Here is a 15,974-nt window from a genome sequence, read left to right as displayed (position 1 = left end):
GTCCTTATCACTTTCAGCAACAGGCATTTTTTCTGAGCTTTTCCACTGCAGTAAGCTGCCTGCTGAGAGCAGAGCTGCAGACTTGAAAACAAAACACGAGTTGAATGACACTAAAATTCTCCACAGAGCTGCAGAGTTAATGAGTTGGTGTGTTTACAGGAAGAAGGAAAAGAAGACATTACCAAAAATCTTGTAATACAAACTGCGGAAAAATTGTTAATAATGTAGATGCAAGTGTAATGAATCACTTGATAATTACTTTTTAAATTCATCTTCTTATTAATGTATTATAATTAAACTCTGATCATTGATTCTGTTGGCATACTCCAGACTTTATTACACCTGTGTAACAACGTATTTTCTTTTCAGCTAAACCACTTTTTAGTTTTTCTTCATTCCTGCTCTGAATTGCATTATGTTACATTATTCCTCAATGATTTATGACTTTCTCCACTGAGCAACACTGTAAACAACGTCCATGAAGAGAGACCACTGCAGCTTAGCCAAGATAAGAATGTGACCAGTGGTCATACCACTTTCTGACCACTGTGGAGTCTCTAGTGTTGAATTATGTTGTGTTAAACCAAAAGAAGTTTAATATTTTGTCTATGTCATTTATATCAATGATGGTAGTTTATTTTTTCTGGGTCTACAAGGCATATTTAAAATGAAACATTCATGACTAAATAAGCGATTATAAAAGTTAAAGTCTGGGGAAAATAAACATCCTTGGTTAGTGATTAGGAGTTAGAACACTTAAAAACCTGATCTGCTTTATAAGGACTGTGTGTGTTTAATAAAAGTAACACAATAGACTTTTTCCCATTCTCTTTCAAACTTTGAACAACAACTTTGAAAGAGGGCAGGGCACGCTTATTGTGTTTAGGACCTGTAAGACAAGATCAAATGTCAGGAAGTGACAGTGGTTAATGTTAGGGTAAGTGCAGATGAGGCCAATTATCCCCATCTACTGGAGAAGCAGACCTATGTCATGTGATTTGTACTCTGCTACTGGTTGAACTGGTTTGTAAATCTGTACCTGCAGCTTGGAGAAAAGAAACAGATCAGTCACACACAGTAACCCTCAGATGGAGAATAAGAACTGTTTGCTACAGTGTTTTTCAGTCTGATCTGGATGTGAGTTTCTGGCAGGTAAGAATCCTTAACTGTTTGACTGTATGTGACTTACTGCTGATAGGGGTGATCATATCCTCTTTCTGTGACCAATCAGTCCAGCTTGTTGTGTTTCTGTAAAGGTGTTCACTCCACCATGAATGTGTCTGAGGAGAGTGAGGATGGGGTCGGTACCTCTGAAGTGTTTAAGAAACACAACAGCCAGACTGGAGCTGAGAAGTAAGATAAACAACTATCTGACTGTTATTGACTGTTCACTATCTCAGAACTCAGCTCCACAATCAGCTTCTACTGTTTATGTTGAAGCCCAGTGAAGCAGGAGAGACCAAACTCACCTGTGCCCAGCTGTGTGTCCATGAAGAGTGACCAGTCTATGTTTGAGCCTGTTGTTTTCAAGGATGGAGACCACTTGGACAAGCCAGTGTAAGAATTTAATGATCTGGGATGACCTTTCAAAAGCATTTACATTTAAGCTTAGAGGAATGTTTATACTGTTGGGTAGTTTCATGTGTAAGATTGCATATTTTATAAAATGGTCATAAGTTTGAAGTATAAATTGTTATATTTAAAGTAAGTGGAAACTATTAGCTGAAGAACGTACAATATTTCCCTCTGAAATGTAGTGAAGTTGAAGTGTAACATAGTAAAGTACCTCAGTTTTGAACTTAAGCACAGCACTTTAGCAAATAGCTAAGAGAGCTAATTAAATGTAAGAACTTAATGGATTGGGATGAAGCATGATCTTTTACTAACTTGCGTAATAAGGACCACAGTATAATGGTATTTTTTACAAAAAGCTCTCCATTTACATTTAGGTTTACAATGATCCCGTGGTGCAAAAGTATACACTGTTACTTGTCCTGATTGATAGATTTTTCTTTGCTTTCACAAATTGTGGTGTATATATAGTACATATATATATATATATGTCTTAAAACATCTTTGAGTTGAATGTTGAATGTTTATGTTGTGTTGAAGTCAAGTGAACCAGGAGAGACCAGACCCACCTGTACGCTTTATGTCTATGAGCAGTGACAAATCTAGGGACGAGCCCATTGAGTTCAAGGGGAAAGGGCCGATTGTTGAGCCAATAAGGTAAGAATTTTAAGTACGAGTATGTTATTGTATGAATCCACGGACCTCCAGATGAACTGTATGTACGCTGGATTTTTCAAGTTTCTTCATCACACTTGTGTAAGAGCTTTGGCTTTAAGAGTAAATATTATGTCAAAAATCATGTTCATTCACCAAATGAACCAATTCAGCAAATGTAAAACAGCCTGCTTTTGTCAAATAGAGCACATACATTATTCTGGACAGTGAAGCTCAAATATCAAAGTGAAGTAAAAGCAGTGGTGGAAGGAGTACACAGGTTTTTTACTAAAAAGTAAAGTAAAGTAGCAAAACCAATAATTATTACATGTATTTAATATATATGTATATTTTTTAATTGCATTCCTCTTTATACTGTAGTTTCACTGTCATTCATAAAAATTGTTATCTTAAATAATAACTAGTAACAACAGTTTTCAGATTAATGTACTGGAGTAGAAAGTACAATATTCACTTTGAAATGTAGTTAAGTACAAGTAGCATAACATGTACATACTGAAGTAAAGTGAATGTACAAGTACCCCAGTTTTGTACTTAAGTACATCACTAAATATACCTAGTTACATACCACCACTGAGCAAAAACACATTATTGATAGGAGAGGGGAGTTCAGCTCATGACCTGGAATCTGAATGTTGAATTTTTATTTGTTCTTTTATTTAAATTTTTATTTTTATTTTTTAAATTCATATTGACAACCAGGAAGTCAGTCACGGAAAAACCTGTATTGTGTTTGACGTTGGTTACTGGCACCTACCTGAAGGTCAGCATTCTTTTCCAAGCATGCATTTCCTCTAACAATACAAAGACGTGCCAGTAAAGTAAGAGAAAACTTTCTCAGCAGCCATTAGGGAATAAACACAGCTTTTACCAAAGATACACATTAAAGTTCTGTTTCATTTAGTGTAGCAGAGCCATTTCTGTGAGCAAACAAATAACAGCACCCTGACTCTGTTGGACCTGAATGGAACACAACATAACAGAATTATTAATCATAATTCTTCATTACTGGTGGTAACACCTGTTTACGCTACTATTTAATGTCAAAATGGTTGCTGTGAAAAAGGTCTATTGGCCTCTCTACAGTGCTGCAGTTGTGAGCTAAGAGGGGCTCCAGGCTTCTGCACAACCTTATTATGGGTAGAGATATTGGATGTACTTACTAATCACAAGTCTGTTCACACAGCCATATTATGGGGATCTACTTTGTATATAGGGACAGAGACTGGTCTCCACAAACAACCAAACCATTTATTTCAAAACTGTGTGCGGATATGACCTACAGGGTCCTTTGTGTCGGGTGGTTCCCTTCGTCCTCCATTATAATCATGGGACGGACAAAACATGTCAGATTTTATTTGTTTTATTCAATGGCCACAATGACAAAAAAAAAACACAATAAGACATCAAAATAAAAATATCCGTCGATCATCTATACTATAACTGGATTTGATCTTTGTCTCTCTGTTTTACATATAATTAAATACAGTTTCTAAACTTCTGAAGGTTTGTCATTTGTGATTCTAGGAAAAATCTAACTAAACAGAAGGGAAATAGAAAGTTATTTCAAAATTCCTCTCTTTCCTTGAATTGGATGTTCAGGTTCACAAAATAAGTGAAATAAAATGCAGTGGTTCTCACTGAGCAGTTGTTCATGTCTTTTATTGATTAGACAAATACTGCAGCCCCAGGCCCTTGAGCTAAGCCTCACTGTTACTGTCTTTACCTGCAGTTTAATATTGGTGCATTCATTTACAAACACCTGCATCATAGCTGGGTGCTTTTTCCAAAAATCCACATCTTCCAGACAATCAGAATCTAGAAATGTCAGGCTATGGCACTGGCTATTGTGTAATAGTGCTAACAGCATAACATTAGTATGAGTTTGTTGAGTGTGTATTTGCACACATGTGAAATTAATTCATGTTTTCTGGGCGTACAGAGCTCACCGGAAGAGGTCAGTGGTTCTCTGTGATCGATCTGCCCAGAAGCATCAAACAAACCTGGACTCCATTTTTATGGTATGTAAACGTACAACTTTTTACTTGTGTTTATTTGTGTTGTGAAACTGAATTGTGGGTGTGGATTAGAAGAAACGAATGCTGTGAGTTCTGTCTGAATTTAATCCAGTTTTAAACATGTTAAAAATCAACATCAATTTACAGGCAACTGAACCCCTGTGTAGTCTTGTTTTGTCTCTCATTCAAAGCACTTTCGCACATTTATAACCTGTCAGTAGTTTACTGTTCATGTGTTGGCTGAGATCCAAGTGGCTTAGTTTCCATTACGACACACTGTAAAGTGTCACATGAGGAGGCAGATGTATCTAGTCTCTATTAGCTGATAAACAACAGTGAGGCTGCTGTCAGGGCAGCACTTGTTGGACCTGCAATAACTAATGTGAACCTAAGGAACATGCTGTGATCACAAGATTGACATATCATCCTTCAAAAACTCCTAATCCCAAAATTAGGACTAAAAATTGTGCTTATAGATGCTTTATAGGCATCGGGGAGGCAGAAATGTAATGCAGTATAATTGAGAAAAAAAATTTTTTTTAGAGGAAAACATCTCACACAAGGCAAAACAGTCTTCGTGTTTAGTCAGCTTTCAACAAATGCAAAGGAAATTTATGTTCTCTGTTGATCCACTTTACTCTTCTAGCGGCTCGAAAAGAACATGGTGATTTTTGTAAAAAATGAACTGAAAAACTTCAAGAAACTTCTGGCTCCAGAAGATCCTGAATGCTCTGAGAAGCAGCGAGAAGATGAGGAAGTCGTGGGCGATGAAGAACAGCAGAGAAACAGCAGCAGAGACGCATTTCTGAAGATCACACTGAACTTCCTGAGGAGAATGAACCAGAAGCAGATGGCTGACTCTCTGCAGAGCAGTAAGATTCTATTGAGATTGGCATGCTCCTTGAAATATGGAATAATATATGGAATATCTATTGTTATCTGTTTGCAGTAAGAACTGCTATTTCAAATTAAGCTAATCAATGAAATGTGTCATTAGCACAACCAGAGCTTTAAAAATGGTTGTCATTTCGTATATTTACCTCAAAATCAATTAAGTTATGTCATCTGTTGTTTCCTCAGAAACTCTTGCTGCAAATTGCCAACGTAAACTAAAGTCTAACTTGAAGAGGAAGTTTCAGTGTTTGTTTGAGGGAAATGCCAAAGCAGGAAACCCAACACTTCTGAATCAGATCTACACAGAGCTTTATGTCACACAGGGAGAGAGTAGAGAGGTCAATGACCAGCATGAGGTCAGACAGATAGAAGCAGCATCACGAAAACCATCAAGTTCAGAAACAACTATCAGATGTGAGGATGTGTTTAAAACTTCACCTGACAGAGAAGAACCAGTGAGAACTCTGGTGACACAGGGAGTGGCTGGCATTGGGAAAACAGTCTTAATGCAGAAGTACATCCTAGACTGGGCTGAAGACAAAGCCAACAACAATATACAGTTCATCTTTCCATTCACTTTCCGAGAGCTCAATTTGCTGAGAGAGAAGAAGTACAGCTTGGTGGAGCTTCTTCATCACTTCTTTACTGAAACCAAAAAAGCAGGAATCAGCAGGTTTGAAGAGTTCCAGGTTGTGTTCATGTTTGACGGTCTGGACGAGTGTCGCTTTCATTTGGACTTCCACAACAGTGAGATCCTGACTGATATTACAAAGTCGACTTCAGTCCAAGTGCTGCTGACAAACCTCATCAGGGGGAAACTGCTTCCCTCTGCACGCCTCTGGATAACCACACGACCTGCAGCAGCCAATCAGATCCCGCCTGAATGCATTGACATGGTGACAGATGTAAGAGGGTTCAGTGACCCACAGAAGGAGGAGTACTTCAGGAAGAGATTCAGAAATGAGGAGCAGGCCAACAGAATCATCTCCCACATCGAGACATCACGAAGCCTCCACATCATGTGCCACATCCCAGTCTTCTGCTGGATCAGTGCTGCAGTTCTTGAGAATGTGTTGAAAACCAAAGAGAGAGGGGAGCTTCCCAAGACTCTGACTGAGATGTACATCAACTTCCTGGTGGTTCAGACCAAACAGGGGAATATGAAGTATCACAGCAGTACGGTGACTGATCCAGTCTGGAATGCAGAAACCAAGAAGACCATTCTCACTCTAGGAAAACTGGCTTTTGAGCAGCTGGAGAAAGGAAACCTGATCTTCTATGAAGAAGACCTGAAAGAGTGTGGCATTGACATAAAAGCTGCTTCAGTTTATTCAGGACTATTCACAGAGATCTTAGACGATAAGTTTGGGCTGAACCGTGACAAGGTGTTTTGCTTTGTCCATATGAGCATTCAAGAGTTCCTTGCTGCACTCTATGTCTTCCTGATGTTCATCAACACTGGTGTTGATCTACTGAGAAGAGGCCCATTCAACTCAGTGCGGCCTGCGTCACTACATCCTAACTTCAAACACTTCTACCATAGGGCAGTGGACAAGGCTTTACAGAGTCCAAATGGACACATGGACTTGTTTGTCCGCTTCCTCCTGGGTCTTTCACTGGAGACCAATCAAACTCTCCTACGAGGCCTGCTGAAAACCACAGGAAGTACACCACAGGCCAAAGAGATGCTGGTGCAGTACATCAAGAACAAGATCAGGGACAATCCTTCTCCAGAGAGCAGCATCAATTTGTTCCACTGCCTGAATGAGCTGAACGACCACTCTCTAGTGCAGGAGATCCAACAGTACCTGAAATCAGGAAGTGACCTTGAGAACAAGCTCTCTCCCTCTCAGTGGTCAGCACTCGTCTTCATTTTATTGTCATCACAAAAAGATCTAGAGAAGTTTGACCTGAAGAAATTCTCTGCTTCAGAGGAGGGACTTCTGCGGTTGCTACCTGTGGTCAAAGCATCCAAAACATCTCTGTAGGTGTACAGATACATGGAAACATAAAATGTGTAAAATAATTTCAATAGCAGAAAACAAAGAAACACTTTATATTTAAATGTTTTCACTTTCAGGTTGAGTGGCTGTAAACTCTCATCGAGAAGCTGTGAAGCTCTGGTCTCAGTTTTGACCTCAAAGAACTCCAGCCTGAGAGAGCTTGACCTGAGTAACAATGACCTGGAAGATACAGGAGTAATGCTGCTGTCATCAGGACTCAAGAGTCCACACTGTAAACTGGAGATACTGAGGTTAGTATTGACAAGATTATCATTTAAATAGATTAATAACTAACCTCTCTAGGATTCTGTTTTCTGTTTACTTTTGGCTTATGCTTATAAAACCAAAATTACCTCTAAAGATATTTGAGATTAGCATTAAAATAAGAATTGACAGGCTTCATCTCTGTTCATGAAAGAGTCTAACTTTTTGCTAAGAGGGAGCATTGAATTGACAGGCAGATTGGTGCAGGGTCTGTAGTCATGCAGATGTTGTATCTGACTGACTTATTGAGTTCAAGATTATTGATTAATAAAGGTATCAGTCGAACATTAAGATTTGTGTCTGTGTCTTTCAGGCTGTCAGACTGTCAGGTCTCAGAGAAAGGATGTATTTTTCTGGTGTCTGCTCTGAACTCCAACCGCTCCCATCTGAGAGAGCTGGACCTGAGCTTCAATCATCCAGGAGACTCAGGAGTGAATCTGCTGTCCGCTGCAAAGGATGACCCAAACTGCAAACTGGAAACTCTCAAGTAGAGTAGATTATATGATTGTACAGATATATTTTGTCTGTTGTATATGTGTTAGTGTCTTTGTTTATTTTTCTTTCTCTGTTATTGACAACTCCTAACTTCTCCACAGGATTGATCATTGCGGAGCGTGTCGACTAAAACCATCACCCCTCAGGGGTAAGTCAAACATTTGTCACTGATCTGACTACTGATTAAATCCTCATGTGAAAAAAAGGTTTGCTTTTTGAACAATTGAACATTCTCATTAATTTTCTTGTCGAGATTTACATGAGAAGACTGACAACTTTTGTGTGTGCGGCATGCCCACTTTTATTTCCAAGGGTGGCGAAGTCACAGCCCACCCAACTCCACCACTGACTGCCAAGTACTTGTTGTTTAGGTTTAGGCATGAGGACTGAGACTGTTTAGGATTAGGTTAAGGAAGTCACAGTAAGCCAATCAGAAGAGTTTGGCAGGTCATGACTTCACCATGCCGGCAAAAACATATTGCACTACGGTAGATATGAAGTTGAGTTTATGCATTGATCGTGTTGTCAGTCTGCACAGCACCACATATTTTTTAATCACTGAACAAATCAGAGATGTGGGCAGTGGTTCAAAGCTTATGGTGTTGAGTTTTGTGTTGAGATGAGATGTCTACCGTTTTGCTTTGTTAGTATAATATCACATTTTAAATGGAATTTTGGATTGGATCATCTGTGTCACTGGAGAGAATTATCAGGTTATTCTACCTATTCTATGTTCGTGTATCTCTCCTGCAAGGAAGAGTGACAGTCAGAGGCAGGGGCTGAAGGGTACCTGTCATGCAGGGTTCATGTTAGACCACTTCTACAAGTTTCCAAAAGCCCTCCATACAGGTAGCAAGAATGACCTTCTGTATTTGAGCATTTAGGCTTCCTACAGTTTGATCAAGCTATGGAATCCATGGTGATACAATTGAACTCCCCCATGGCTTTCACCAGGACAGAGAGCAGGGAAGATTTAATCCATTGAAAGCTTGTGTTATGGCCTCTTTCTAACCCCCAACTGGTTGAGGCAGACGGCCACCGCCTAGAACCGGGGTCTGTCTGAGGTTTCTGCCTCTTAAAAATAAGTTTTTCCTTGCCGTCGTTGCCAAGTGCTTGCTCATGGTGGGAACTGTTGGGTATCTGTAAATGGTTTTAGAAGAATGGTTAAGACCCACTTTATTTGAAAAGTGTCCTGAGATAGCTTTTGTTATGAATTGCCACTATACAAATAAAGCTGAATTGAATTGAATTGACCCTGGCTTAAGGGATTCAACATAGAGGAGTCAAAGAACACCTATGATTTACAAAGCAAGGTGTCAAGACAAAAGAAAAAGATGGTGGTGGCTGGCAGCAATGCTGCTGATGGCTCCAGTGTGAGAGAGAGAATGGATGGAGCTATACAGGGGACTTTAACCTGGGAACCCAGTATTGAGCAGGTGGATGGATGGCTTGCACTGGGGGCTATGAGGGTATGAAATCAGTGAGTGGTCATCCTTCGCTGTTCCTTATTGGTCTGTGTGAAGTCTAACTGCTTAAAGCAAATGTTCAGTCTGTTGCTTCATGTAGGACAGTGGTCAACCCATGTTATACTATATAGAGAGCCAGCCGTGTTAGCTGACGTAGTTTGTGTGGAAGAAAGTTACACAATATCAATAACCAAATTATCAGATTACACACTGCTTTCATATTGTCTCCTGGTTTCCTCCATCAGATTTCTGTGAGCTTCTACTGGACCCAAACACAGCAAACAGGAACCTCTTACTGTCTGATGACAACAGACGAGTGATGGTGGTGACAGAGAAGCAGCCGTATCCTGATCATCCAGAGAGATTTGACAACTGGACACAACTGCTGTGTAGCGAAGGTGTGACTGGACGCTGTTACTGGGAGGTAGAGTGGAAAGGAAGAGTTAATATAGGTGTGACATACAGAGGAATCAAGAGGAGAGGTGACAGTAATGACTGCTGTCTTGGATGGAATGATCAGTCCTGGAGTCTGATGTGCTCTGCTCAGGGTTTCACTGCCTGGCACAATAACAGACCAAAAGACATAGCTACACATCCACCCTCTGACTCTAAGAAGGTAGCAGTGTATGTGGACTGGCCTGCTGGAACTGTGTCCTTCTACTGCCTTCCATCCACTGTCTCTTGGATTGAACATATCCACCTCCACACCTTCCACTCCACATTCACCGAACCCCTCTACCCTGCATTTGGATTTGGACTATCGAGTGAGTTTGTGGCTGGCTCCACACTCACTTTGTCACAAACTGAAGATTGAATGTTGTCTGCTGTGTAGAACAGTGGTTCCCAGAGTGCGTGTTGAGGCACCCTGGCTGTTTTAAAGAAGCCATATAAAAATGGGTTTTCACTTTGCTTTAATGTGTTATGTAGATTTGTTAGTTGTCTAAACAACACAGCAGTTGCCCGACTACAGTCAGTTCACAATGCAGCAGCAAAACACTCACACACATCACTCCAGTTCTGGCCATCCACTAGAATTCAATTCAAGATTATTTTGATTACTTTTAAATCCATACATGACCTGGCTGCACTTTACACCTCTCATCAAAATCTGATGAAAGTCCCTTCTCTGTCTTAGCTCCAAAGCTGTGCAACAAACTCCCCTGCAGTATCAGGTCAGCTGAGTCAATTTAAAAAGCTTTTAAAAACACACTTACAGACTGGCATTTGTATAATGTTTATATTTCTCAATAATGTATGAATGATATTGAATCTGCAGTTTGGCAGTTTTGGTTTGAAAAATTAATAAATGTTGGCTCCGTGGCTGTAATTCCTACTGTAAGAACAACTGACATTGGACTGTAAAAGCTTGCCTTGCAACTTTTTGTGGATAGTGGAAGGTAGCGGTCTGTAGGGAACTATGCCAATAAGTGCAAAAGACATCTCAAGTACACAAATACCTCTCTGAAGCAAATATATTAAATTGTAATATCAACTAATAAAGAGAAAAGAAAAATAATCAAAACATGATGTTTTTTGTCTAATTTTACTTTTGAAGAAATACATTTAACCTATTAGCATATACCTCAATCTTATTTTTTGTTAAGTTTAAGTACAGTATTTATCTACAAATCTGCACAGCAACATAAAACTACTAACTTCTTTTACTTTGAGCAAAGTATTTAATACTTAATATTGAAACTGTTACATATCTTTACAGGTTGCATGTGTATATTGTATGTGTGGGGGTTGAGAATCAGTTCAGCTTTTTTTTAAATTTTGTATATTTATGTGATCACGTGCTTTGTGCTATTATCTTCTATGTTTCACTGCTGCACAACCAATTTCCATTTATGGACAAATAAAATAAAATTATTGATTGATTAACTAAATGACTGTGCTTTAGTGTGTTATGTAGATTTATGAAGAAGTTACTAGATCCATATCTATCTGTACCATATGTATAGATGTTTCACTGTAAAGAGAGCTCAAAGAAATTGTGATTGATATGAGCTCTCAACAGAGACTGACACCAAGATCAAGTTAAAAGAACTGAAATCACATTGTAAAGTGAAACCTTGGCTAGGACTAAGAACTATGTTTAGGGTTTAAAATGTAGTAGAGGGAAATGTGTTAAATGTTTACATTGATCAGTATTTTTATATCAAGAGTGGAAATCTCACATATAGACCCCCTGGAGTGCTTCAAACCTGTATTATTTTTAATGGCCAGCAGGTGGTGACTCCACTGTCTGCAAAAAGAACCCTGATTGTATGTCAGCCTATAAGCTTACTTGATTTATTACCTCAGTTTCCTAATGTGTTTATGGTCTCAATCCCTAGACTTCTTTCATACAACATTATGTTCATTTTATAAATTTTGGTCACATTTAGAGTAAAATAAGCATAAAGGGTGGAACACAAAGGCAAAAAATCCAACAAGGCCAATCCAAGCAGGAACTTAAAGAACAAACAAGGAAACACAAAGACTGAAGACACACAGGTGAGGGGGAGGATAATGAGAGAGAGGTGAAAATATTCAGGATGGGGCAGATAATCAAAACTGGAGGGAAAACAGACAAAGACAGGAAGTAATAAATAATAATAATAATAATAATAATAATAATAATAATAATACATTTATTTTTCTTAACTTTTCAAGAAACTCAAAGACACTTCACATGAGTTAAAAAGGAAAAGAAAAAGCTAAAAACAACACACTAAGAAGTTATAGCTATATCTACAACATTCAACAATAATTTATTGTTAAAATCTTTAAAAGCAGTTCTGAAAACGTGGATTTGAAGTTGGATGGATCAGTACAGTCTTGGATTTGTTTGGGGAGAGAGTTCCAGAGGGAAGGGGCAGCAATAGTGAAGGCTCTGTCGCCCCAGGTACGATGCTTGGTCCTCAGTGGTGGAGATAGGAGGTTGGCATCAGAAGAGCGGAGGCTTCGAGAAGGAGTGTGGCGATGGGAGTAAAAGTGAAGTAAAACAAGACCTAAGAGGAGGAGGATTACAAAACAACCCAAAACCATAACAGTAATAATCTGAAATAAATGGGTGGATTTTCCCTTTAACTGTTGTTCAGTGCTATACACTGCTAAGGCCAGTAGAGAGCACTGTATGATAGTTTTTTTCTATAGTGCAGCATGAGAGAGTCTAGTGGTGCTGGATAGGCTTTGGTTGTGCGTCTGTTGATGGCTTGGTCCCGACCATCAGCAATCGCCGAGCGGGCCAGTTCGGCGGCCAGGCCACCGGGAAATGTCCCGGTGTTCCCGATGGCCTTCTGCATTTGTGAGTTAGACAATAAGTGTAACTATTGGTTATGGTGAAATAGTTATGGACCAGTATCTTAAGTCTTGGGCCACCTTTCACACAGTTCACTTAAATTGCCTAAATGGGAAAAATGTAGATCCTTTAAAATAAAATAAATGAACCTAAACTCGTTTTTTATCTGAATACCAACCCCCAAGAAGAAGAAATTAATTTCCCCCCTTTCCACCCTTCAGTTTCTGTTAAAGCTGCAGTAGGTGACTTTTATAAAAACTAACTTTTTGTCATATTTGTTTAGATTTATTACACTATATCCTGACAGTAATACACCAGACAGATCTCTCTCAATCTGTGAAAAAGATTCCTCTGGCTCCTCCTAGTGCTCCTAAAGGCATTTGCAAGAACACGCAGTACCCAAAAGAAAACAACCAATCAGAGCTAAGAAAGTAGAAAAAAAGAGAAAATACAATTTGGGCTGGTGGCTTGAAGATTGTTGATTGTTGGGTCTCTTTGCCAGTGTCTTCAGGAGCAGTAGGAGGAGCTAGAGGAATCTTTTTCACAGATGTCTCATGTACAACTTTCAGCATGCAGTGAAAGTTTCAACAAACATAACAAAAAGTAAATTTTCTATAAAAGTTACCTACTGCAGCTTTAACACCCTCATTATTAAATTTGTTTATTTCCTCCTCAGACCCAAGTTCAGTTCAATTCAATCAAGTTAATACGTTTTTTTCAGTCAACTACATACTTTAGTTCAGTTATAGGACCCTATAGCCTATATGTATTTCTTAAGCTTATCTATAATCCAGTAGAGAAGAGCATACACAAAAAAAACAACAACCGTGGAATTACAGCCTGTGAATGAGAACTGATTTTATATTGACTTATCTGGTTGAATAAAGTAAAATAAATAAAAATTAGATGCCGCACAGGACACAATTACTTCAGGGATTCTTGGAATTTTCATTTAATCGTTGTCCACATTTGTCACCGGCCATTTTTCAAGTTTTTTCAAGCACAGCTCATAGTTTTAAACATCAAAATAAAAATAAAATAAAAAAAAAAACAATGAAAACAAACCCACAAACCTGACCTGGGAATGAACAGTATTTAATTATAAAGGACACTCATTCAAACAAGTTTCACCAAACCCAGTGGAACTTACTGGAGATTGCACAGATAACTCGCTTTCCCTTCAAACAGAGTTAAAACTCATGTAGAACCTGTATCACATGAACAATGTGTGGCTTTGATGCACGCTACCATTAACATGTAATTGAGAACACAGTGGCTGATGGCTGGTGCCAAATATCCAGGACATATTGAGTGTAATAGAACTCCAGTAGTGCCTGAATCAAACCATCTTGTTAAAATATCGACAAATAATATCCTTTAAGTATTTTATCTGCAATATTTTACAAGATATATGGTAATTACCTACTTTTTTATCCAACAGGGTCACTTAATACAGTGTTCTCTGTTGTTTTCTTGTGAGGATGACATGTGACATTCAGGCAACTTTGAAGTGGAAAGTCACAAGCATTTGTCAGTAAAGCAGCTTATTTGAAACACCCTGTGACCAATACCTCACTGACAAGTCAGCTTACTCCTGTCACACAAACTTACATAACATTAACATGCAGCATTTACCAGAACCAAACAGAAATGTACTCATAGGTAACATCTTTCAAGGACCAGTGTGTAACATTTAGGAGGATTTACTGGCTGAAATTAAATACAATATCTTAGGTATGTTTCCTTGGGCTGGCGGGAAGTGAAAGGGTTCCTGTATCACGCAACTCCACTGGAGAGAAAATGTAATTCCACAGTACCAGCGTAAATGCCCAAACGTAATTAAGCCTACGCCCTTGTGTCCTTGTGTCTCACACACCTACACGTTTCCAGACACTGGTATTCCTAAGCATTAGGCATGTAATGTACTTTGAAGAAAATAACAATGTACACGTTGTTTAATTTACGAATCAATTACCTTTGTAACCTGCTGGGCAGGAAACATCACTAAAACTGAGATCAACTGAGACGAATAGACTGATGAGAAACTCTTTTAAAAGAACTTCTGTTTGGAAGTGAAAGCATTAAACATTCGACCTTTATTCCACAATGTGATTTAATTCTTGATAGAAGACTTGATACCTTTAAAACAAAGTACACACAGCTGTTCTTCACTCCATCACTAATGCCTGTGGTTTTGGAATGACATGTTTTATCACATGTGGGTGTAAAGTTCAGCTTTAGCCAAAAATAAATCGGTTTATTTCAGGAAAGGAAACATTTGTGGCCTTGGTTCAACGAAACCAACCTTGGCTGTTGGTGGGAGAGGAGGTAATAACTACTTCATTTGACTTTATAGCAGTGTAACAATGTTATGCTACTTCTTTGCCTTTGCTATTCAGCGAGTTATTCACAGAGGTCGCTGGCCAGAAAACTGTAAAAAATGTGCACTTTTAAACAACTAACTAGCGCTGCTTTTTTTCTAGTTAGGACAGTTTCTGTTTAAAACACTGATCCGTCTCACCCAGAAACCAGGGCTACAATATGAATCTTCTTCGCAGTGACAAACCTGTAACTGGAATTAGCTGGTGGAAAGTTGACGTCTTGCATTGTGGTATGAAAACTGAAGCTTTAGAGAGAATGAGCAAAGGCTCCTCGAGGTAAACTGTGCAGAGTGGGAGGGGGGATAGATAGGTTTATGACAAGTGAAAACAAGACAGATCTCTGCAAGGACTTTGAACATGTCATCTCAAATACATATGACACCATTTCTCACTTTGTTCTCACGACATTTGATATGTGTAAAAGCTTACTTCCCCCTCTGTCATTCAGTTTGGTATTTTTAATGATGTAGGAACAATAATAGGGTAGAACAAATCTTCTTGTTCTTTTCCTTTCATTTTCTAGCTGCATTGTTTTCCTTTGTATGAATGAACCAGGAACCGGGAACAGCAGTTAAACAGATTAGTGAAGACTGGTTACAAGAAGGTCTTTGTATTATGTGGAAAACTTCCTGAAAGACTGCTCTGAAGAAGATTGAGACAGATAATATCCATGTGTTAATGGTCCGTTGACCACTGAGTTAAACATAAAGCTCCAGTTACACTACTGTCAACAGCACGTCCGCACATCAGCAGCACGTCTGCACAGCCGCACATCAGTCCATCATGTCCAGGATTGGTCCCTGAAGCATTTCACTGAAAAAACAATGTTTATTTTCAAACTTATTGTACCTTCTTTTCACTGTCAAATAAAAACAAGACCATATTGAACATTTTATTGAAGTATTTTCGCATCCATACAT

The 15,974-nt window shown here is 38.8% G+C and overlaps 1 protein-coding gene across 1 annotated transcript; it reads left to right on the top strand.

Annotated features, from left to right (window-relative positions):
• Positions 1–1,017: 1,017 nt before the first annotated feature.
• On the top strand, positions 1,018–11,276 carry LOC127351304 (protein NLRC3). Its single transcript, XM_051378645.1, has 11 exons — positions 1,018–1,152; positions 1,257–1,353; positions 1,441–1,557; positions 2,113–2,229; positions 4,190–4,268; positions 4,912–5,137; positions 5,346–7,143; positions 7,240–7,413; positions 7,740–7,913; positions 8,023–8,069; positions 9,633–11,276. Exons 2-11 carry the CDS (start codon positions 1,271–1,273, stop codon positions 10,199–10,201), a joined length of 3,384 nt encoding a protein of 1,127 aa, XP_051234605.1. The 5' UTR covers positions 1,018–1,152; positions 1,257–1,270; the 3' UTR covers positions 10,202–11,276.
• The last annotated feature ends 4,698 nt before the right edge of the window (positions 11,277–15,974 follow it).

The sequence above is a fragment of the Dicentrarchus labrax genome, unplaced genomic scaffold, assembly GCF_905237075.1.
Source record: "Dicentrarchus labrax unplaced genomic scaffold, dlabrax2021, whole genome shotgun sequence".
In the NCBI taxonomy this organism is placed as follows: domain Eukaryota; kingdom Metazoa; phylum Chordata; class Actinopteri; family Moronidae; genus Dicentrarchus; species Dicentrarchus labrax.
The sequence above is the reverse complement of the archived record's forward strand: the minus strand, read 5'-3'. Positions and strand labels throughout refer to the sequence as shown.

Bases quoted from the DNA above. Each gene is read 5' to 3' on its own strand.
- LOC127351304 (XM_051378645.1), top strand. From the start codon at position 1,271: ATGAATGTGTCTGAGGAGAGTGAGGATGGGGTCGGTACCTCTGAAGTG. The intron at 7,414-7,739 runs GTTAGTATTGAC...TGTGTCTTTCAG, and splicing joins TGTAAACTGGAGATACTGAG to GCTGTCAGACTGTCAGGTCT. The intron at 7,914-8,022 runs GTAGAGTAGATT...ACTTCTCCACAG, and splicing joins TGCAAACTGGAAACTCTCAA to GATTGATCATTGCGGAGCGT.